At 43.3% G+C, this 22,970-nt stretch overlaps 2 protein-coding genes across 2 annotated transcripts; one reads left to right on the plus strand and one right to left on the minus strand.

Annotated features, from left to right (window-relative positions):
• Positions 1–10,807: 10,807 nt before the first annotated feature.
• LOC307248264 (voltage-gated potassium channel regulatory subunit KCNF1-like) lies at positions 10,808–12,730 on the minus strand (the record flags this gene model as incomplete). The annotated part of the gene is made up of 1 exon (XM_080024606.1): positions 10,808–12,730. The coding sequence occupies one exon, from the start codon at positions 12,728–12,730 to the stop codon at positions 11,255–11,257; it is 1,476 nt and encodes a 491-aa protein (XP_079880732.1). The 3' UTR covers positions 10,808–11,254.
• A 2,278-nt stretch (positions 12,731–15,008) lies between these two features.
• Positions 15,009–22,931, plus strand: pdia6 (protein disulfide isomerase family A, member 6). The gene is made up of 13 exons (XM_080024156.1): positions 15,009–15,075; positions 15,414–15,555; positions 16,096–16,153; positions 16,887–17,013; positions 17,108–17,214; positions 18,387–18,538; positions 19,135–19,249; positions 20,088–20,228; positions 20,371–20,455; positions 20,934–21,006; positions 21,137–21,295; positions 21,382–21,478; positions 22,480–22,931. The coding sequence occupies exons 1-13, from the start codon at positions 15,057–15,059 to the stop codon at positions 22,549–22,551; spliced, it is 1,347 nt and encodes a 448-aa protein (XP_079880282.1). The 5' UTR covers positions 15,009–15,056; the 3' UTR covers positions 22,552–22,931.
• Positions 22,932–22,970: the final 39 nt, after the last annotated feature.

The raw sequence follows: 22,970 nt of genomic DNA on the forward strand, positions 1-22,970 counted from the left end.
TCATTGCTTTAGCTTTCTGTATTTTAAAACTCTTATTTGAATGCGAAATGTTACATTTTAAACAAAGTTTATTTTGTTGATTGTTGTCATAGGTAGAAATTTATATGTTTACTTTTTTCCTTGGATTACATTTTCAATTAGGTACGTTTACATGAAATACGAAAAATGTTGTATTTCTATGAGTATTTACCATTGCATGGCTTCTATTTTTCCGACGCCTGCTGGATCTTGAATGCATCACACAGTTGCACCTTCCTAGACTACTTTTTATTGTATTGTTTATTAATCCGGATTCTGTCAATATTGGGTTCTGAAACTTTAAGGATTGGACATATTTCGGCATGAAATGCATTAGACTGCGTCTGTAATATAGATCAAATTTGGTCAGTTTTTCGCTAATTTCTGCTCCATATGTTCATCAATTTGGATTTAAACTTCAACCACAAGGTGTTTGGGACATACTACATACCTGTTAAAACAAGATGTGAATCGTGTTTGTACCTTCTGCCGAAGTTTGTGTTCCAGATAGTTTAGTTTTCAAATTCCAAGAATTTTCCCAGAACAAAAACAAAAGGGTTCCAGCCCAAATAATAATAATAATAATAATAATAAGCAGCAGTGCATTGCACTGCTGCCTCACAGCAAGAAGGTCCTCGGTTCGATTCCCGCCTGGGGCACTGTTGGCACCGTGCTCCGGCGGGTTATCTCCCAAATAGGAACCTTTCTGTGTATAGTTTGCATGTTCTCCCCGTGTTCACATGGGGTTTCCTCCACCTCACGTCAGTAAGGACCCCCACCAAAAACATGCACCCATCATCGTCTGACCAGCGATGGACACTTATCACCTGGTCCCCGGGCGCGTCCACGTATGCTGCCCACTGCTCCTGGCTGTGCCCCCAGAGGAAGGACAAGCCAGGATGGGTCAAATGCAGAGGAACCATTTCACCGGCCACCATCAAAGCATGTGTGTGTGTGTGCAAGCATGTGTTGTAGTGTGGTGTGTTGCGTGACAAATAAAGACTGTTTCTTCTTCTTCTTCTTTCTTTTTCTTCTCTAATAAATAAATAAAAAAAGAAATTACAGACCATTAGAAAAGATTATATTTGAAAAGTTGCCTCTAACTGTAAATATTCCTTTAATGTTCTTTATTGTTACATTATTTTTTGTCTATTTTATTCTTTATTTCTCGAAATTTCCCCCAGAGATTAATAGTGCTTATCTTATGTTTCTCCCTTTTGTTTCTTTTGAGATACATTTTTAAAATAAGTCCCTGTTCTCTCCATTTTTTCTCATTTGTTTAGCAATATTTTTTTTATTACTTCAGGCCCATGTCCTGTTACTGAGAATACAAAATTTAAATTACAACTGAATTCTGGGATTTGTTTAGACTGTACTGAAACGAGTCCTGTCCTATTAGGCGACTGGAACAAAAGCTGAATTTAAAGCCTCAGTGACGGTAACAAGACTAAACACAATGTCATAATTAGAATTTTATGAGCCTACAAATGGACCATGTCTTCGGTTTGGTCTTGGTCTTATCCCTGTGGTTCCAATAAATCCAAAATGTTGTCTCCCTCCTATGAATGCATTACAGGTATAATGTCAATGAGCAAATAAATCATCACCATCTATGCATATAGAACATAATGACTATTGAATGTGATTTTTCTTCTCAGAGCAGCATTTTAAGCCAAACCACTGTTCCACCCTATAGTGTGGGACTTAATGGTTTACATGGCATCAAGCAGTGATTCTCAACCTTTTTTCATACCAAGGTCTCCCAATTTGATACCCATCATGGGCCCCATTCGATAAAATTTTGTCTCTGGCGCCCCAATATGAGAAGATTGTTATTGTTAGATCTGATAGAGCCCAAACATCCACACCTGTCTTAACTATAGTTTGGGAGATACCAGTGAAACTAATATCAAAACAGTCATTATTGTACATGGTGAAAACATCTTATGAAATAAATAATGGTGAAATTTCACTGTTAGTCATTTTTACCCCACATTGAGAACCACTAGCCTAGAGGGCTAAAAATGTACAGACTAAACTGAACTTGCTTGAACCGACAGGTTGAACTAAAGGATAATTAAAAGCAGAATTCAAAAAAAAATTGACAAAGTTTTCCCTTTTAACAGGAAAAGCCCGGCGGAGGTGACGTGGGGTTCTCATCTGCACTCTGCAGCAACGGATCCGCGACCTTGAGATTTAGAAGCGGCGCTCGCCTCGCGGTCGCCTTCCATGTCGTGCTGCGTTCAAAGCCAGGACTGAGAGGAAGGCCATAGTCATTAGAAGCCAACAACACAGAGTTGGGTGAGAGGAGTCACCGCTGCCTTTGGGGAGTTCCAGGCCATTACCATGCACACACACACACACACACACACACACACACACACACACACACACACACACACACACACACACACACACACACACACACACACACACACACACACACACACACACACACACACCTATAGCAGCATACTGTATATCTGAAACAGTCTGCAACAGTCTGTAACAGTCTAGAGAGCTCATAACGATCTACAGTATATCACTGCTGCCTTTGCGAAGCTCTAGGCCATTACCATGCACACACACACACACAGACACACACACACACACACACACACACACACACACACACACACACACACACCATTGTTGGTGGCGGGATCTGCCACATGCAAGAAGTGAAAGGCAGCCGCACTGAACCACCAACAATGGAAACAGCATGTAGAAGGAGCATATTCATCACACAAATACATTGATTGGGTGTGTGTATGTGTGTGTGAGTGTGTGTGTGTGTGTGTGTGTGTGTGTGTGTGTGTGTGTGTGTGTGTGTGTGTGTGTGGTCGGTAAACCGTCGATGTGGATGAATGTCATCAACTTTTTTCGACCCATAATATGATACAAGGTTGTTATGCCATCGGGACAAAACAGTCGACAATAGTGACTCCTCATATAACCGTGTGCGTTTTATTGATCCCACCCCTCCATATTTTATCTGCATAGGAAATCATAAACAAACGGAATGCGGCAGTATTGGCAGCAAGAGCACTTCCCATGTGATTGGTTGTTACAAATCGCCTCCCCGTGCCCCGTTGTCTTGGAAAAGGCCAATTAGCAGGCCAGGCCTTGATGGACCTGATGTTTAACACTGTGTCATAAATCAGGGCTGTTTTTATCGGCAGATTAAAGGCATTGGCCGAAACTCGATACCATAAGGCCGACAGTGAGACACGGACCACCTGGAGTGCATATTAAGTTCCTGAGAAATACACACACACACACACACACACACACACACACACACACACAGGTTGACATTACATATGGGTGTTCCCTTAGCTTCTATTATGTCTGGTGCTGTCTTCCTAGGAGTGAGGTCGCCATTTTTCTGTGACTTTATGAATGAATTTAACCGAAATACTGTATCTGTACGATTTGATGTAATATATATTGAATTTTGACGGATTTACTGTTTGCATTCCACAAAAATAAATCTTTTTGACAGAATCAAATGACTCTTGTGAGAATTCCATTCGCAACGCAGAGCTGAACCCACTCTTCCAACTCCCATTCATTGTTCAGAGGAAGTCCTCCCTCGCTCACCATGCGTTACACCAACTGAATCAAATCAATGAAGAGTAGGGAAAATCGAACGATTCATTTTAAAGTCATCAACAACTGAATCTCAAAAAAAAGTGGAAACCTTTCATCACTACGAATAATTCTCACTTTCAGAGTGAAACTTGTTCTGTGGGAGCTGCTATTTTTTCCGAAGCTGATGAATTACATTAATAAGTGCAGCCTTGCAATTTTGATTTTTGCAACACAAGAGCTAATTTCCATTCGTAAGAGGAATTTGGAAAAGGTTTTGCGCCACACCTGGCGAGCTCTCACAGAGCACTATCACACATTTTTTTAAGATCTGATTATGTCACTGTATGAAACAAATTGGAAGTCTATGGTCTATGGTCAAATTTCCTAAGTTCCTAAGTTCCCATCGCAAAAACAAATCCCATAAATAAATGACCGGGGGGCTTGTAATTGAAAACCATTTCCATGTGTCGGATTCACGATGCCCTCTCATTTGTCCATATCGGAGAGGGGGATAAACAGGGGTATAGAAGCAGTTAAAACGTTGAAATCCGTTTTTAATTTCTTGTAGCAGAGGGAGGTTTGGAAGGATTTGGTGCAGTGGGATTGGGTAGATAGTCGTACCACCGAGACCAAAACCACGACGGGCTTTCGGCGGAGATTGCAAATTAGATGGAAATGAACACACCAGCTGCCTGTTTAACACTTGATTTGAACTCATTCTTCTTCCTTCTTTCTTTCTCCCCCTCCTCTTTAGAATATTTCATTTTAGCAAGCCTATTTTGTGTATTTCATAAATTTGTTTTAACATTTGCATTCTCACGAAGAAGTCTGCGCTTATTGATCTTATGTTGTTTTGTGGAGTTTTTCAAAGTGGGGGGAGAAAAATGAGTAAATCCCTGTTGATTTTCCAGACGAGTAAGTAAAGGGACACTGGAAACCACTTAAACTCTCTCGCCGATGTCTGCAGTCTCATGGCCATTAGAGGTGTGAAAAGTAATAAAGGGAAAGTCCAAAAGGTTAAAAAATCTGTAACTTGAATTTAGAGCTGAATAATTGTTGCCAAGGAAGTTGTTTTCATATATATTTTCATTTATATAATATTTATCTATTCATTTCTTCCATATATTTCATCTAAACGTGCTACAGAGGAAACCGTCAGAAGCTTTTCAACCAGTTGTCTTTTTGCTGTATATGGCCGTTTAACAGCACAGATTGGTCAGAATAAATGTTTACCTTGTCACAACTATTCTTCTTTGTGTCCAACGCTCAATTTTTTTCTTAAGGGAACATCAATTTCTCCTCCGTGGGGGATCGCGGAGGCAGATTGATTTCCACGTCAGCGTACCCTCTACAATAACTCCCGCTGACCCGTGCAGGCGAATGGGCAAGGCTCTGTCGAGGCACTTTAATTACTGCAGAACAGCAAAGCGAGGACGACACATTCCATCACGTTTTGAGGTCCAAATCTCTTCAATGACTCCATTGAATCTTTCACTGGCTAAAAGTTGCCTTGAGCGAGTCGGCTCCCAACATCGGTAATGAAGTTGTACGGCTCAAACGTCCCCTTTCTTCGTCCCTTTTCTGGAATATCATCCAGGTTTTATTCTACTCCATGGTCACTGGAGGGCTTTAGACTGTTCCTATAACAGCTTAGAACAGCATATAACAGTCTTCTGTAACTGTCTATAACAGTATACAACAGTCCATAACGGTCTGTAACAGACAATAACGTTGTAGAAGGGTCTTCAAAAGCCTATAATGGTCAATATAAACAGTCTATGATGGTCTACGACTACCACATCTATGGCAGTCTAAGGCGACCTACGACTGTCTACAATGACCTATATCGGCCTATAACAGTCCATAACAGTCTACAGTATCACAGTCTATAAACGTCTGAAACAGCCTGTCACAGTCTATAACCATCTATGATGACCTACAGCATGGCCTATAACAGACTATAGTAGTATAGTATATAGCAGTCTATAACATTGTATTTGTATTGTATCATAACAGTTTTGAATGATCTACAGTGGTCTACAACATTCCATAACAGTCCACAACAGTCTGTAACAGCATATAGAAGCCGGTGCAGAGCCCCCTAGAGGCAGCAATCAACAATCAACAATCACAATGAATCACAAGCTCAGGAAGATCACGTTCCAAAGTTTGGGCGGTTGAAGAGAATCATCGCCTGCCCCGCCCTCGCCACCCTCTCCCAAGCGTGAAGTGAGGTGAAATGTCACCTGAAAGGTCTCCGCAAACTGCGGTGATCGATTGCATTTTCTATCGATTTGTGCCTTGGGCGTGTTTCTGCGTAGACACTATGTGGTCGCATCAATCGATTTACCTTCAATATTCCATATATCAGGGCGTCTATGGTTATATGGTCTTATTTTTTTTGTCTTTCTACAGTTGAAATGATTTGTCATTTTAAAATGGTCTTTGTGCCGCCAGTTATTCTGACACAAGACTGATAATTCAATTTACAAATGAACAGCCACCGCTGGGAGCGTTGGATAAGCCCGAGGCACGGGACGAGAGCCACTTATTTCAATAATGCAGCGCTGCCATACTTTGACATATGGCGCATGCAGATTTCAGTAACACGGGGGACAGAAATACATATTTAGTTCCAATATGTTTGAGTAAGCGAGACGAAGCGCTGGTTCAATATTGTTTTTCTGACATCCCTTGCTAAATTAATTGTAATCACCGTGGCGGGCCAGAGGTTGTTCAGCTCCATAAAGCATTATTGTCTTGGGATGAGATGATCAGAAGCGGCATGATCATCAGCGACCGGGGACAGGTCTATCTCCAGATCTATGGCTTTGGTCCCTCGAGGCCAATTTCCTTAATTAGATGTCCATGCGTTCACCATTAGAAGTGACACGGAACCGATATGATATGGCAGATGTGGTGAAATGAGCCCTTTGTGATTGAAGATAACCATAGTCACATAGTCTGGACTGGACTTGACTGGTTTATTTTGATCTTATTATCGCGTTGGTTATTCCATAAGTCCATCAAACCCTGACAAAGCAGTTGGTACAAACTATTTCAGGACTTGAGGGTGTGTGTGTGTGTGTGGGGTTTAAAACCGACATACTTGTATCTTATATACCGATGGGGACAAATGCACCCGATATGAATTTCCTGAATTTCCCTCTGGGGATCCATAAAGTGTTATCTTATCTTACAGGGGAAGCATTAAATAAAATCAAATGGTCTGCTTTCAAACCACAAAATGAAACAGGCATATTAACAAAGCATCTGCTGTAATGTAGGCAACACTCGTACTCCTGGGTCCAGTCTCCATTAAGGGCTCGGCCCACTCAGCTAACCTCAGAAGCCATTCCACACCCCGGACAAACAAATTAACAAAACAACCACGGCATCAGGAGAAGACGGCTTGAATGCAAGTGAGCAAATAGCATTTTGAACTTTGCATTTCCAGATTGCACTCCTTAACTGGCTCACGCCTCGAATTACAGCCGCATCTTGTTTTTGTTATCGCACTGAAGACTTCGATTTGACCAGCATTTTGCAGAGCCACATGTGGGTTTAAACGAGCGATAATGTGCAGCCAGGTGGTCATTGTTGCCAAATACACACCTGCCATCCACCTCGGAAACAAGTACCACAGTATATGCTATGCAGTATTTCTACAACATGCTCTCTCCCTCTCTCTCCCCCTCTCTCTCTCTCTCTCTCTGTTTTCCACTTGTACTGTCGGTCTAGAGGAGACATCAACAAATGGAAACCGCTTTAAAGGAGTCTGATGTACTTTAGTCTGATGTACATTTTTATCTATACATTGCCGCTGACTATACCATTTATGAAAGTCTTCACAAAGTTTTATTTTCGTTTTTTTTTACCAGAGTGGGTTACTGAGGGGTTACCCACAAACACATAATAGACATAGCACTTTGTACACAGCCGCCTCCTGAGCGCTGATATTTATTTGACCCCTTTTCTCTCAAATTCCGCAAAAGAGAAGGAACCTGCTCACATGGGAAAACTATTTTGCAGGCTTTTTTTAGGTCCTCTAGTGCATTGCGGTACAGCACATGAAGCCATGAATGTTTACATTTTTTATGTGGCTGGTGAAGACGGTAAAGGAGACCCTGGGGCGGGAAAATTTCCATTAATTCCATTAATTTGCCATTCCTCTATTTCAAATTCGACTTTATTCTCGTAGATCTGAAGTGAAAGTCGGCATTGAAAATTGTATTTTCTCCTTTTGAAGCGTTCTTCCCCCAAATGAAACCGAATGATATTCTCCTTGTTCTGGGATTCTCTGTGTAGCTCTGTGTGATGGTTCTGTGAGAGGAGAGAAGACTGCAGCAGAGAGAGAGAGAGAGAGATAGAGAGAGAGAGAGGGAGAGAGAGAGAGCGATAGAGGGAGAGAGAGAGAGAGAGAGAGAGACAGAGCAAGAGAGAGGGAGGACAAAGAAGAAAAAATGGAAATGACTTGAAACAACCGATCGCAGGGGGGGTTCTGCAGTGCATCATTCGTTTCAGCTACATACTTTGCAAGAAGGTCATATTTAATCTCTGCAATTATCGCCGCACAATTTTCTGCAGCTCCCGTGTAGCTGAATCAACCTGTGTCTACCAGGGCTTTGGCATTTTCCGGTTGAGAGAACAAAACTCATTGGCCCGCACTGTCGTGGCTGTGAAACATGTTTTCTCCCTCTATTCCTGTATCTGCCATCAGGGAGATTATCTCTCTCTCTCTCTCTCTCTCTCCCTCTCCCTCTCTCCAACAGCCCAGTGTGTCTGTCAGACAGAGATAGCGCTGGAAGGGAAGGAGCCGCTAAGCTTCGACATTATGCACCGACATTCTGTTCAAATGACGGCATCTGACCATCTCCTCTGTTTTGAATATCCCGTTTGCACCGTCTTGACAGTGTGCACGACTCCCCATTCTGCTTTTGATGTTTGAATGTGAGTCCGAGCGAGTTGCAGCATTTACTTTTCCACACACAGTCTCATCTTCGAATGCCTGAATGTTTATCTGAATATGAAGAATTTACCTACAGCCACGTGGTATCGGGTTTCCAACGCGCCCCATAAAGATCTAAACAGGGCATCTGTAAACAACAACCCTACAAACCTTGATCTTTGCTGGTGGAACTATTTGTTTGACAACAGTACAAGCCCTTTGGCGAGTCCAAGTTCAAATAAACACTGGACGTATTCAAGGATGTTTGTCAAACCTTTTTTTTGCATCTAGTGGTGAACTGAGGGAAGTCGTCCAATTTGGTTTAAGTGGACAAATGATTGTGGATATACTTATACGGGCGTCATAAACCAGGGGTCTCAACTGGTGGGTCGCTGTCCAAAACCGGGTTGCGGGCCCATTTTGAGCAGACCTCGGCAGTTTGTCAAAGGAGTTTGACACTTTGTGAAAGCAATCTGTTATTTTACTGATGTGGCCATTAGGCAGGAGATTTTGGAGGCTCGGAAAATGAATATCTGTTGGAGTGTTTTTTTTTGCACTTTTTGTCAGTTTTTACGTTTTTAACTCGCACAAAAGCATCGTGGATTACTGCTCTATTACTTTTGTAAAATAACCAACAGTAGAATGGTTCAAATCTTAAATCACGTTTTTTTAATGACAAAGTAAGGGACCTCAGTCATAAGCTGATCATTTGCACTTTCCGTATATTTACTATCCGTCTATATATATTTATATATATATATATATATAACCTCTGAGTGAGATTCTCCTATTTTTTGGCACCAGAGGTGAGGAGAAGAGTTCCTTTTTGAAAGGTCAGTGTCAGTGTGGGACACCAGGGAAGGCGAGGAGGAGTAGGCTCGTTTGTGCTGTCATCAAAACGCTCGTCGTAACTCAATACCGATCTATCTGCGTGCGTCAGAACGACAAGGCAGGCTTGTAAAGTAAAGACAGCCGGATGGCTTACGTGACCCCTGCCCTCACAAGATTTATTGTGGCTCTGTGAAGCATTTCCAAATATGGAAACACAACTGTTTGTAAGGTCGAGAAATGCTTCTGAAATCGCTTCACTGGCGCTGAGTCGGACAGTGTGGCACTGGATATAAGCTCCGCCAGCAGAGACCCCAAGCAATCCATTTCAATAATCCACAATGATTTATCACCAGGAGTTAAGTATGGAAATTCTCAGAAAAATTATGATATCATATAGGGGCAGTGCTGTACGGATAGATATATACATTTTCAAAATTTTTTCTAGGCCACTACAACTTCAACATTAGTAAAAAAATTTAATAAAAGTGTCATTATAGCAAGTAATCAGTGCCGTGATAAGAAAATGTGGAAAAATGAATTGACATGGTTTTCGGTATTTATAGCCTTCTGAAGACTAATGAAAAGAGATAATTATTTTCAGTCATTATAGAGTGAATAATGGATCGTAGCTCCAATGTAACATATCTCTAGGCGATTTGAATCATCTTTTCATCCGTGTATGTATGGGAGACCTTTTTGTGTCTGCCCATGCATTCAGTGCTCAGCTTAGTTAAGTAGGTGGGTGGTAGGGCAGGTAATGTGTGTGTGTGTGTGTGTGTGTGTGTGTGTGTCTGTGTGTGTGTGTGTGGGGTGGGGGGGTGGGGGGGGGGTTGTGTGTGCATGCATATCTAAATTTAAACGTGACGGTGCATGTGTTTGGCCTGTGTGCATATGTTCCGGCCAGAGGGACATTGTCCCGTGGCACAATGCGAGTCTTTAACATTCCGGCTCCACCTGTCAGGGAGCACAAAGAGAAAAGATAGCAGGATCCCGCGTGGGATATATGTGTGTGTGCGTGGGTGGACAGTCTTGAAAGTCATCGCAATAGCCTCCTCCTTGTTGCCAGCCTCACCCCCCCCCCCGCCCACTATAGCCCACGGTCAAGTATATTGCACGTCGTATGGGGAAGAGAGCCAGAGAGAAGGCTGCTGCAAAATTTAAGCCCATTAGGCACACGTTCCCCTGGCCGGGCAAAGTTCTTTGGTGGTGAGAATCTTGGGTTTTGATGTCACTACCTGAAACTGAAAGTCACTGCTACATTTTTAGGCTTGTATAAACATGTCGAAAAATGATGCCATGACAGATCACCAGGGGTGCCGACGGCTGTGTTTATTCTATATGCAGATTACTCACAATTACACCATTTGAATCAGAGATGTTTTTTTATATGCCCATGTCCAGTTTCATTTAGGCCTATACTGCAAATGACTAAAAACATGGCATGTTTTCTGTGTCTTTTATATGGCATTAAAAACAGGGCGGATACCTACTGGACTCAAGCAGGCACTTCCAGGAGGATGTGCTACAGAACACAAGTTTGCAGATGGGGTGTTATTATACAAGCAGGGGTGAAATCACTGCATCCAGTAATGTGACTTCCTCTCAGAGGAGTTGGCCTCCAGTTGCTGAAGTTGGAGCTCATTAAGTCAATATCCCACTGCACATGAAAAGGCGCAAATTATGAAAACATGATCAACCCTCTGTGAGTCGCCCAGACCTAATGTATCTTAAAGGACTATCTCATTTTCTTCATTTAAATATGAGTAAAGTTTTCTCTAATTTGTCATGCATTCAAAACTAACAGATGAAGATGAAGTTGTTCATCTGTCCATCATCTCCAATAAGTCTGTTTTAACTTTCTTTTCACAAGGTTAAACTGTCTGAGCTGTCAGAGCTTGTGGTCCCGCTTGGGGTCTGGATGGCACCCCTTCCCAGGGAGTCCCTCAGCAGGGGGATGTGAGAGGAGCTCGCATCTTTGTTCCAAACCTCAGACCCCCCCACAGAGCTCCGGGACGCAGCCTCCCTCAGGTTTTCATCTCCGGAGCGCAGGGCCATCAGCTCGATCTCATGCTTGGCCGCGGTCTCCAGCACCTGTTGCTTGTTGTAGAAGATCACAAAGTTGTTGATGATGGGGTGTATGGGCAGAGCTATGGCGATCACCCCGCAGAGGAAGCTCACTGCCGCGTTGCACCGGCCCAAGGTGGTCTTGGGGTAGACGTCCCCGTACCCCACGGTGGTCATGGTAATGACCGCCCACCAGAAGGATTGCGGGATGCTGGTGAACAGGGTGTCCGGGTGGCTCTGCTCCATGGTGTAGCCCAGGGCGGAGAAAAGGAACACCCCCACCCCCATGTACATGAGCAGCAACCCCAGCTCCTTGAGGCTGCTCTTCAGGGCCGACGTCAAGGTCTGTAGTCCGGAGGAATGACGCGCAAGCTTGAAGATGCGCGCAATGCGCATGATGCGCAGCGCCTGCACCGCCTGCTGCACGTTGGCCAGTTCCATCACTGCTGCACCCAGATGCGTCAGGATCAGCACCACGAAGAAGGGCATGATGGCCATGAAGTCCACGATGTTCATGAAGGCCAGGACGAATTTGACTTTATTTGGGGAGGATACCAGCCGCAGCGCGTACTCCACGGAGAACCAGCCGATGCACACCGTCTCGATGAGCTCCAGGGTGGGGTGCTCCACCAGGTTCCCCTCCGCGTCCTCCGTCTGAAGGTCGGGGATGGTCCCCACGCACATCACCACGGAGGAGACGAGGATGAGTAGGAAGGAAACTATGGCCACGACGCGCGCCGGGAGCGAAGACTCGGGCTTCTCCATCAGCCTCCAGAGGAAGTCCTGGGAGCGCCGCCAGCCCTTGGTCAAGCCGTCGTCCCCGTCGCGGTCCACCAGGATGGTCCTCACCTTCTCCGCGATCTCCGCCAGTTCCCTCTCCACCTCGGCCAGGCTGCTGCGGCAGCACTCGTCCAGGAAGTCCGGGTGGATCCTCCAGAAGTCCATCTCCTTGGTGAAGCAGATGGGGCAGATGCCCCGCTTCATGTGGATCTCCCCGTAATCATAAAGCTCAATGATGCACCTGAAGGCGTCGGGGTCCCGGTCGAAGTACAGCTCCCCTGTGTCGGGGTCGTAGTCGTCGCAGAGCGAGGAGAGGTCTTCAGAACCTCCCGATGAGAGGTTCACTATTTCTGCCAAACGGGTCTCCGGGAAGCGATTCAACAACTCTCTGTAGAACAGATGTTTCACACCTCCGATGTTCACCACGACCTCCGCGTCCTCGCCGCCTCCAGATCCGTTGCAATCCGCATATCTCGTCCTTGGAAATCCCCACATCGTTCAATTAGTTCTAACTACTTAAATATTGTTCGTTTAAAGTGAAACTGCCATTCGATTAAAAAAAAAAAAAAAAAAAAGTGTTAAAAGTCACTGCAGCTCTGGTGCCGGTGAATAAAACTCCTTCAAATGTCTTTCAGAAATCAGATGTGTTTGCCCGGAGATGTCTGCAGTGATGACTGGTACTGTGCACAGTGCGGCTCTGTGGGAAAGTTGCCGCGAAAGTGCGCGCGTTGTGAAGGTGCGCGCACGGGGATATACATCTCCAGACAAACAAAGAGTGGTGGTGGTGGTGGTGGTGGTGGTGGTGGTGGGGTCTAGGGCAGATTATGCGTCCCTTCTTTACTGTAAATAATGTAATTAAAACAATAAATAGCTTAAGGACACATTTCATTTTCCTTTTTTTTTTTTTTTTTCCTATTATTTGTACTATTATTTTCAGTTAATTTTAACGATATAATCCCCTGGGGGTGCATAGCGCCATAATTCGTTTTTTTATTATGCACACAGAATTTTAATTGACAGTATGATCACGTTTCCCTACTGCGTTCATAGAGGAACTTGTTCCGTCGGCGCACACACTGGCTTTCCTGGCGTTTCTCTGCCCCCTAGTGGTAATGCAGTGGTATTGCAATGAGTGCCACATAAACAGGCCCTTTAAAATAAAGGATTAGAACTATTCAATGTTGATTTCTACTAACTGATAACATGAACAGTCTGTACAGTATGTGCAATGACGCAAGCCTACATTTAGTATGTAGAGAAGAAATGCGGTACATTTTATTTTTCTGTTGGGGACTGAATTACGAACGAATTAGGATTTTTTTTTCAAGACAAAGTTGAGTTTATGTTTTCCACTGCAGGCCAAATGTCCAAATTACATTGAATCGAATGAGAAAAATAATAAAACGATCAAAACGGTGAACCTTGTATATGTGAAGACACAGCATTTTGTCTTTCATTCTACACCAGTGCCGGTTTAAACTACCTGGTGTCAGGATCCTGCCCTGTGCTTGTTCGTTATCTGTCCCGCTCTTACGTCCGGACGGCAGAAAGTTTACGTCACCGTTTCACAGCGGCCCCTGCCGGCAATACTGAGTCACTGCACATAATAGTAGCTGCCTATACTGTGCATCTCAAAGGGTTCTTCTTCTTCTTCATCATCTTCATCTTCATCCTCATCTTCTTCTTCTTCTTCTTCTTCTTCTTCTTTCGGCTGTTGCCACAGCGGATCATCGCCCCCCCCCCATACCTTCTGTTCTGCGCATCTTCCTCCCTTACACCAACCGCCTGCATGTTCTCCCTCACCGCCTCCATAAACCAAAAGTCATGTTTATTTATTTTAGGTTCTTTTTTTGTTTTCAGCAAAAAATAAATAAACGAATCCACGCCTGATTCTTTTACTGCACTACGTTTCAGCCAATATCTTCACGTTTTTTCTCTACTGCATGTCTAACACAGTTATTTTTTTTATTGTAGAAAAATTAAGTACAGTACATCAATAGGATATAAAAAAAAATAGAATTTTCTATGTAAAAAAACACATCCTTTAGGATAAAGATATGGTATATATATATATATATAAGTTATATCAGGGCACTGACAAGTCATTTTAAGTACATTTGAGAGCAAATACTTAAATATTTGTATTTAATTAGAATGCCACCACCACAGTACCAACAAGCGGACAGGGTCATCGAGACTGTAAAAAGTGGCTGCTTTCATTACAGACGAACACAATCAGCACAGATCGTATTACATTTCACTGCATTACATTTCACTGCATAAATGTATGAAAGTATGTGTATGTATGTGACAAATAAAAAATCTTGAATCTTGAATCTTGAACGATGAACTGCCTCTGGTGCTACGTTCCAGTGACGTCATAACTCCGAATAATCGGACGTTCTACTTTTGAAAGTGAAAACAAGTCATTGAAGTCGATATTTCGCAGCCGATCGCGCGCTTTTCAGCTTAAAACACCGACGCGCTCTGTTATTTGAGCTCCCGTGCAGGTTGCCAGGCAAACATTGCTTTACTGTGGGCGTCGACGCTTCCCCCTTCCATAAGCATTACCGGCGCTGTGAATGGCCGATTTCCGAGTGTTGCAGGAACGCAGCACGAACACCGTCGCTCGTTCAAGCTCCGGGTGTTACTTCCGCTAGTGAAACTTACACGGCGCGATCTGATTGGCTGCCGCGCAGCATCGCCACCAGCTGACCAATAAGCGCGGGCCACGGTAAGACTCCGCCGTCTACTTTTTCATAGGCGGCGCAGCGCCAGTCACTGAGCGCTGCAAACAGAGACGAGCACACACGCCTTCGCCATGAGACCGCTGTTACTCGGTGAGCTATGAAATTATAACCTCTATCTATAAGGGGTTCTCCGTATGCTGTTTGCGGTGAACGGAATTATCGCGGACAGCTGGAGAATGGCAGAGAACAGCCGAGTTTGAGATGCTACACAGCACCAGCGTTAGGCCCGTGGTGGTCTGCAGCGGATCAATGCTTTCATAACACTGTGGGCCTGACTAATTCCTGGACCACGCACTGACCAGCCTCGCCACTTTAAGCAATTTCTGACTCTCTCACTATGTTTTTTTTTTTCTTTGTTCTGCAGTAGTGAGACTGTGTTTTAAAGACCTCAGCATTGTGTCCCAGCGCTATCTCTTATTTCCTTGCAGGTGTCCTGGGCTGCTCCCTGGTGCTGGGGGTCCAGGGCTTCTACTCGGCTGGTGATGATGTGGTGGAGCTCACTCCCTCCAACTTCAACAGGGAGGTGATCCAGAGCGACAGTCTGTGGCTGGTGGAGTTCTATGCCCCTTGGTGAGATCTATCTATCTATCTATCTATCTATCTATCTATCGCGCTTAAATCACAAACTTGAATTCTGTACTACCAGGTCCTCAATGAGAAGACCTTGTAAACTGGATGCATACGTAGATCTAAATATACTGATTAATCTCACTGCTCTGTATTTGCAAGATATATGTGACAAATAAGCGATCTTGAATTTTGTACAACAGGTTCTCGCTGTAATTTGATTACATTTGCACTGGTTAAACAAACCATAGATGTGTTGCACGGTGAGAAGCTGGCAGTTGGATACCACAGTAGGGATAATTTGCATTTGCTTCAGGAAGACTTAATTCTGTGAGACTTCTGCCAATCTGACCTCACTAGAGCAATCAGTCCCCTTTAAAAGTAAAGATAAATAGATAATCATGACTTTATCTAGATGATTTAGGTTTGCCATATGTTGCATTTCTCACTCACCTATTGTTTATAGCCCAGGGTCCACATCACTAACTACAAACATCATAACTGTGGTAAATTCAATAAAAAATGTTGTCTTTATGGCCGCAGGTGTGGACACTGTCAAAGCCTCACTGCAGATTGGAAGAAGGCAGCCACAGCCCTCAAGGTAAACTGTTCTGCTGTGCGCTGTGTTTAGGTAAACTGTTCTGCTGTGCGCCGTGTTTAGGTGGTAAAACATGGGATGCCGATTTTTGCATGAACTTTTTATTAGATTTATTTATTTCAGTAAACTTTTAAATTCTGATTGCTCAATTCATGTTGTGTCAGGTTTGTGGGACGTGTATTTCCCCCCCCCCCCCCCCCCCCCCCCCCCGAAACCAATGATTGCATTCTTGCAATCACCCATTATGAGTAGAAAAATACCTGAAACGACAGATGTTGGGGAAGCGGAAGAACAGACTTTTTTTTTTTTCTTCTTCTTCTTTTTTTTTTTCCCCTCTTCGGCTGCCTGTGAACTCACAGGCTCGCTCAAATCCACTTTATTTATCATGACCTTTTGCAGTTTACCAGCCCACATTTTGGTGTGTAGGCAGATTCATCCATCCTTCGCTGAAAACAACACAACCCACGCTTGAGAATTCAGAGAATTTATTTTTTTATTTCCCGCTCGCCTGTAAGATCCAAATAGTTTTTCTGTAAATTATTTCCAAAACCGTAATGAGTCAATTAATTCCCAGGACGACCTTTTTATAACTAAATGCGGATTAAGTTCAAGATTCCCAAATGAGACGGACAGGAAAATGGATGACATCATGGAGACAGAACTATGTGAATCTCCTGTAATGTCCGGATCAAATCGTTAAGAGTCGCCGTCCACGTCTCTTTGTTCTGATCTCCAGGGCATTGTCAAGGTCGGCGCCGTGGACGCGGACCAGCACAAGTCTCTGGGCAGCCAGTACGGCGTACGGGGCTTCCCCACAATCAAGATCTTCGGAGCCAATAAAAACAAGCCGGAGGATTACCAAGGTAGAATGGGCAGAATGTGCTCGCTCGCTCTCGGCATTGTGTTGTGATCGTTTTGACTCATTTTTGACATCGTCTCCCGCCCGTCCTCCCTCAGGTGGACGCAGCAGTCAGGCCATTGTGGATGGATCTCTGAACGCCCTGCGCTCCCTGGTCAAGGAGAGGCTGTCGGGACGCTCCGGAGGCTCTGACTACAGCCGACAGGTAAAAGAAGCAAAGACATGGACTAAAGACTAAAGCGGAAAGTCATTTGCTTGACTTATTTTATTTATTTATTTGCTTCATTTAAAAGATTTGTTTTCTACGAAAAAAAAAATCGTATGAGTCTCACATCGCATTAGGGCTGTACCCTGACTCAGAATTTTGTCACTCAAATCCGATTTGGCTATTCAGTGTGAATATTCAACGGGGGGGGGCTCGGCTCTTCTTATAGGCAAGTTAGGTGGCCCCGATGCCAATCGGGGGTCATGGAGAGGGAGCGATTGCGGGGCATTTGGCGCATCTGTCTCCCTCTCCCAACGACGCGTGAGCCAGTGACACTTTCTCTGTGACTCTGTCCTCGATCAGAGATTATTTTCTGCGCAAAACTCATGGAGCCCTTTCCATGAGTTGTGCGCAGAAAACAATCTCTACAAGTGGTGCCCCGTCCCCACACTGTTTATAGTTGTTTTATTTGGAGGAATGGGGCATGGCTCTCCATGTTGACCTGTCCGGACGCAGACGATTCACACATATAAAAATGTATTTATGATTCCCCTTATATGCAATTCCTCATTGAAATGTTATCCCTGTGCATTTTGTAAGCTTCTATCTGTTTTATCCTGCTATTGTAATGGCCAAAAAAATACTGCTGGACTTGAATCTCAGTCTGACAGGTTTCCGATGATGATTCGACTCGCCGACTTTCAAGAATTCTGTTCTTAATTAGGCGTTTTCATCCTTTAAAAAAATTCAGCAATGAGAATACTGTATCGATGAGTGTAGTACAGGGTTCTTACCAGGTGCTTGAAATTTTTGCTTAAAGTCCTTGGGGGGAAAAAAAAATCATTGAAAACCTGTTATTTCCCCTGGCTTTTTATTCAAATTGTAATAAAAAACTTTCCAGAATTGATTTTTGGACATAGATAATGCATTGGAAAATATAATCATAATAGTAGATTTGTGTGGATGTCTTATTTATTTTTTAATTTTTTTTGAACAAAGTCCTTGAAAATTAGAATTGTGCTTAAAAAAGTTTATTTTGTAATGCCAGAATGAACCGTGGTGGTGGTACTAGTAGTAGTATGATAGATTTTAAAGTTGAACGATACCCGTCCCTATGAAAGCAACGTTCATGTGGATGTTTTGTTTGATGACATGTTTCCTTTTTCCTCCAGAGCAGTGGAGGTGGAGGAGGAGGAGGAGGAGGAGGAGGAAGCAGCAAGGACGTGGTGGAGCTGACGGACGACAACTTTGACCGGATGGTGCTAGACGGCGACGAGGTGTGGATGGTGGAATTCTTTGCCCCCTGGTGTGGACACTGCAAGAAGTATGTTTTTGTTTGTTTGTTTTTTTTAAACTAATTATTTACTTATATTTCTTCTCATTCCTTGACCTGTGAGAGGTTGCTGCCCAAGGGGGTTATTTGCAGGTCCATTTGAGTTCACAATCGAATATATTTACCTACATTTGTAAACATTTCACCTATGCACTTAAGAACTCCCAGTCTTAAAAGAAATTGGTTTGAGGTAGACCCTCCAAATAGGAGCAGTGGCTGTATATTTGTACAATGATGTAGATTTTGAGAGTGAGGGGGGGGGGCAACTTATTTTGAGAGGGGGGGTAGAATTTATGTGAGCCCCAACATTGATTGAATTATGGTCTGACTCAATAGATGCAGAACGAAATTGTGTTTCTGAATAACCCTCCACAACTGTTTGTTTCTGTGTTTTTTTTTTGTGTTTTTTTGATGGTATATTTACTTCTGAAAACTCAAAGTACTTAGAAGCACAAACAATTAAAGCCTCACATTTCTCAAGTCTCACTTCATTACATTGACATTAATGACTCCCAATAGATGGCTGTGTTTTGAATTGTGTGTTATCTATATTTATAATTTTCATTACATGTTTTCCTGCTTTTCAGCCTGGAGCCCGAGTGGGCAGCCGCTGCCTCGGCCGTCAAAGAACAGACCAAGGGCAAAGTTCGCCTTGGAGCCGTGGACGCCACCATCCACCAAGGTGTCGCCAGCCGCTACGGGGTGAGCGAGAGCTGGTTGTTAATGTCACACAAACTCCCAAATTTGCAGATTAGATTCCATAGATTAACAGAGAGCAGGCTGTCTTTCATATTCTACAGCAGTGAACAGTTAAAAAAAAATGGAGAATTATTATTTTTTCCCCTTCATTATTAAACCACTATATAGTGGTAACGCAGACTGAAGAACAGATATGGTAGTGGCTAATTAATAATAATCATAATAATAATAATGATGTTGTTGTTGTTGTTCACCGTATAAGTGTTTTCACCTTGTGAATACATTAAGTTAGATATTTTATTTATCCCCAGAGGTAAATTTGGGTGTTAGAGCAGCTCACATCGCAACAATAGGCCATAATAATGAAGTAATAGAATTAAATAGGAAATGGAAATATTAAATAAACCTAAAAATTAAATAAAAATATAAAAATTGGCAATATACAATGAGTCCAAAAATTTGCCTAAAAATAAAGAAACAAGAAAATGGCAATATACGATAAATCTTAAAATGTACTCAAAAAATAGAAAGGCGATATACAATAAATTAACCAACAATGAAAATAAAATGATAAACAAGGAAATTTTGTCAATATACAAGTTGATACAGTTGACACATGAAATATAATTACTTTATTTTTTTGAACAGTTGAAACATAAGGTCAACAGGAAAAGGATTTGCATGTATTTACCAGCGCCAGAATTCTGTAAATATAAGAATATATCCCTTTTACAGGAAACTGCGTGGATTACGCAATTATTTGACTTGACACGTCAGCCCCTTTTGTACCCTTGTTAAACCCCAGAATCAAGGTCCACTAAAGGAATATGTGTGTTTGTAGATTCGTGGATTCCCCACCATCAAAGTCTTCCGTAAGGGGGAGGAGCCCGAGGACTACCAGGGTGGACGCTCCCGCTCTGATATCATCGCCAGGGCCACGGACCTATTCTCCGACAATGCCCCTGCTCCTGAACTGCTGGAGGTCAGCGAGAATCAAGCCTCCATATAATTTTTGAGTGTCCACTTGCATGCAAAGACAGTACTTAAGTCTCTGTCTATCCCTATCCTTAGTATTTAAGAGCTTTTGTCATGGTATGTTCACAAACAGGCTTCCTGTCTTCCAGATCCTTGACCAGGACCTCTTGAAGAAGAGTTGTGAGGACTCCCAGCTCTGCGTGATTGCCGTGCTGCCCCACATCCTGGACACGGGTGAGACATACACGTCTCACTCACTCATAAGACTACTCCATAAAGATTTGATTTTATAAAGTCGGATGAAATCACAGGCATCAAAAAGGGAAATAATAGAATGATGCTATTTTATCTGTGATTTTGTCAATGGGTTTCACGGGGGAGGACTTCCTGAACGATGACCAAAGTCCAAAGAGTCGTTGAGATGTGAATGGCAAAAATATTTAAGTTAGAATTATTTGTTGGCGGAATACAACTTGTAAATCAGTCACATTCAATATGAATTATGCCAAAGTCTTGACCCTTTTTTGACAACCGTCCTTAATTTCATCCTCAGTAATTATTCTAAGTTTGTGATTCGAAGATTCACTCTTTTGTTGGATGATTCCAAACTCCTGAATCATATAAAGGATTAGTTGGCTACGAACAACTCATCCGCCAGTCTTGAATCACTAAACCTCTTCTAACCCATCTTCCTTGTGTTTTCTCTCAACAGGCGCAGCAGGCAGGAACGGCTACCTGAAGGTGATGATGAAGATGGCTGAGAAGTACAAGAAGAAAATGTGGGGGTAAGATGAGGAGGAGTTTTTTTTTTTTTTTTTTTTTTTGTTTGTTTTCTTCTTCTTTTCTACTGGCAGAGAAAGTTTTAAAACAAACAGTCAGTCGAGCCCCTGTCCCCTCCGTGGCTCTTCTCCCAAGGTGGCTTTGGACCGAGGCTGGAGCTCAGATGGACCTGGAGTCCTCTCTGGGCATCGGAGGGTTCGGCTACCCGGCCATGGCCGCCATCAACTCCCGCAAGATGAAATTCGCTTTGCTCAAGGGCTCCTTCAGCGAGACCGGCATTCACGAGTTCCTCAGGTAGAGGGCGCTGCCGCTACACATTTAACTGACCTTTATGAAATTGGGCACTTTTTTTAATCTGACTGTAACGTTCACCCCCTCAGAGATTTGTCTATGGGTCGCGGTTCTACTGCCACAGTCGGAGGCGGAGCCTTGCCCAAGGTTTACACGGTGGAGCCATGGGATGGAAAAGATGGAGAGGTGAGTAATGGTCTCTCAAAAGTCACTGGGTTAAGATGGACTGCAGTGCTAGTTAGAAAGGAGGATTTATGATTAAGAATGGGTGTTGCGCTATATATCTTCATGGCTATTAAATGATTATAGTGTAAATTACCATAGAGAAAGTTGGGTATACTCCACCTTCATTAGGGCCCCCTAAGTGCGTAAGCTTACAAGATTCGCACCACAGTTGTTTATGGTGTTCATTGATGTGGCTAATCAAGTGTTTTTGTTTTTTTTTTTTTCTGTTGTTAATTCCTATTAAATGTCAGCAGCGTGGTTTTTCCATAACTTTCTGACCCATGGATCAAAATGTAAAGCTTTGAAATCATTTTCAATTTTAGGCACCTCTTGTCTAAATTTGTAATTTTGTTTACACATGGACCATCTTGCTGGACCTTCTTTGTTTACAATGGCACCAGTTTGTTTCTCCTTGTCTGTGTACTGCCTCAACAAAGCCAATGATTCAAGTTGGTGATGCATGACTCAAACGATCTCTTCTTCGTGAACAAATCTTTTAAATGAGTCTGGAGTCACTCGGCGAAAGAGTGGAGCTTCGACAGTAATTACTGTTAACTGAGAAATGACTGCATTTAAGTCCAAGGCAGGAAAAGGGTCGAGGCAGGCATGACTCACTTACACTTTGAATTTCCGCCAAAAAACACCATTTTGGCAGAATTAAATGTTTTTGGCAAGACCTGCCTTCAAAACTCAGACCCGAACCGACTCTTGTGTTCATCTTTCACAGGACGTCCTCCCTCGCTCACTGTGCGTTACACCAACTGCACTGAACAAACTTGTACTCAGAAAATTGAACATGTCCTTTGTAGTCATTTGTTAAGAATAGAAGCTCAAAGAAAGTCATACCTTTGGTCACTGAATCATATTTGGGCTTCATCAGCATTAGCTAATTATTTTAGCTAAGGTAAAGGGACAGATTTTGCCTCTTTTTCCTTTTAATTACTCTTATTTTTCTCCCTCAGCTTCCTATGGAGGACGAATATGACCTGAGCGACGTTGATCTGGACGACGACTTTGACAAGGATGAATTATGAGCCCAAACAAACAGGGAGGAGGGCAGGGTCTGATCCAGAGCTGTCCAGTTCTGTCTAGTCTGGTCTGGTTCCACCCCGCATGACCTGCCCACCCTCTGCGGTGGACGAGCAGAAGGCCAGGTCGGCTCTCAGTTACTGAAAACACCCGCCAGCATAAAGGACGACATCTGGAGGTATGGGAGGGATGAGGGGCCGTGACCTGGCAGTTAGCTCCGCCCCCACAGACCCGCCGAACATTTTGAACAACAGCAGCAAACTGTATTTATACAGACCCCGCCCACTTCCTAGAGGGACACCTTGCCAAAAGCCTTTTCAGCCATTGTTCCCTCCTTTTGCTATTTATCCATCGTTTTTAAGAATTGCTCATTAATTATCTAAAGATGCTAAAAACAGTCTTGTAAAAGTTCTAAGTCCGAACC

This window comes from Zeus faber (assembly GCF_960531495.2).
Source record: "Zeus faber genome assembly, chromosome: 2".
NCBI lineage: Eukaryota > Metazoa > Chordata > Actinopteri > Zeiformes > Zeidae > Zeus > Zeus faber.

What these genes read in the sequence shown, in the direction of transcription:
- pdia6 (XM_080024156.1), top strand. An exon ending in GCTCTGACTACAGCCGACAG is followed by an intron (nt 17,215 to 18,386) that starts GTAAAAGAAGCA and finishes TTTTTCCTCCAG; the next exon opens with AGCAGTGGAGGTGGAGGAGG. An exon ending in GGCATTCACGAGTTCCTCAG is followed by an intron (nt 21,296 to 21,381) that starts GTAGAGGGCGCT and finishes TCACCCCCTCAG; the next exon opens with AGATTTGTCTATGGGTCGCG.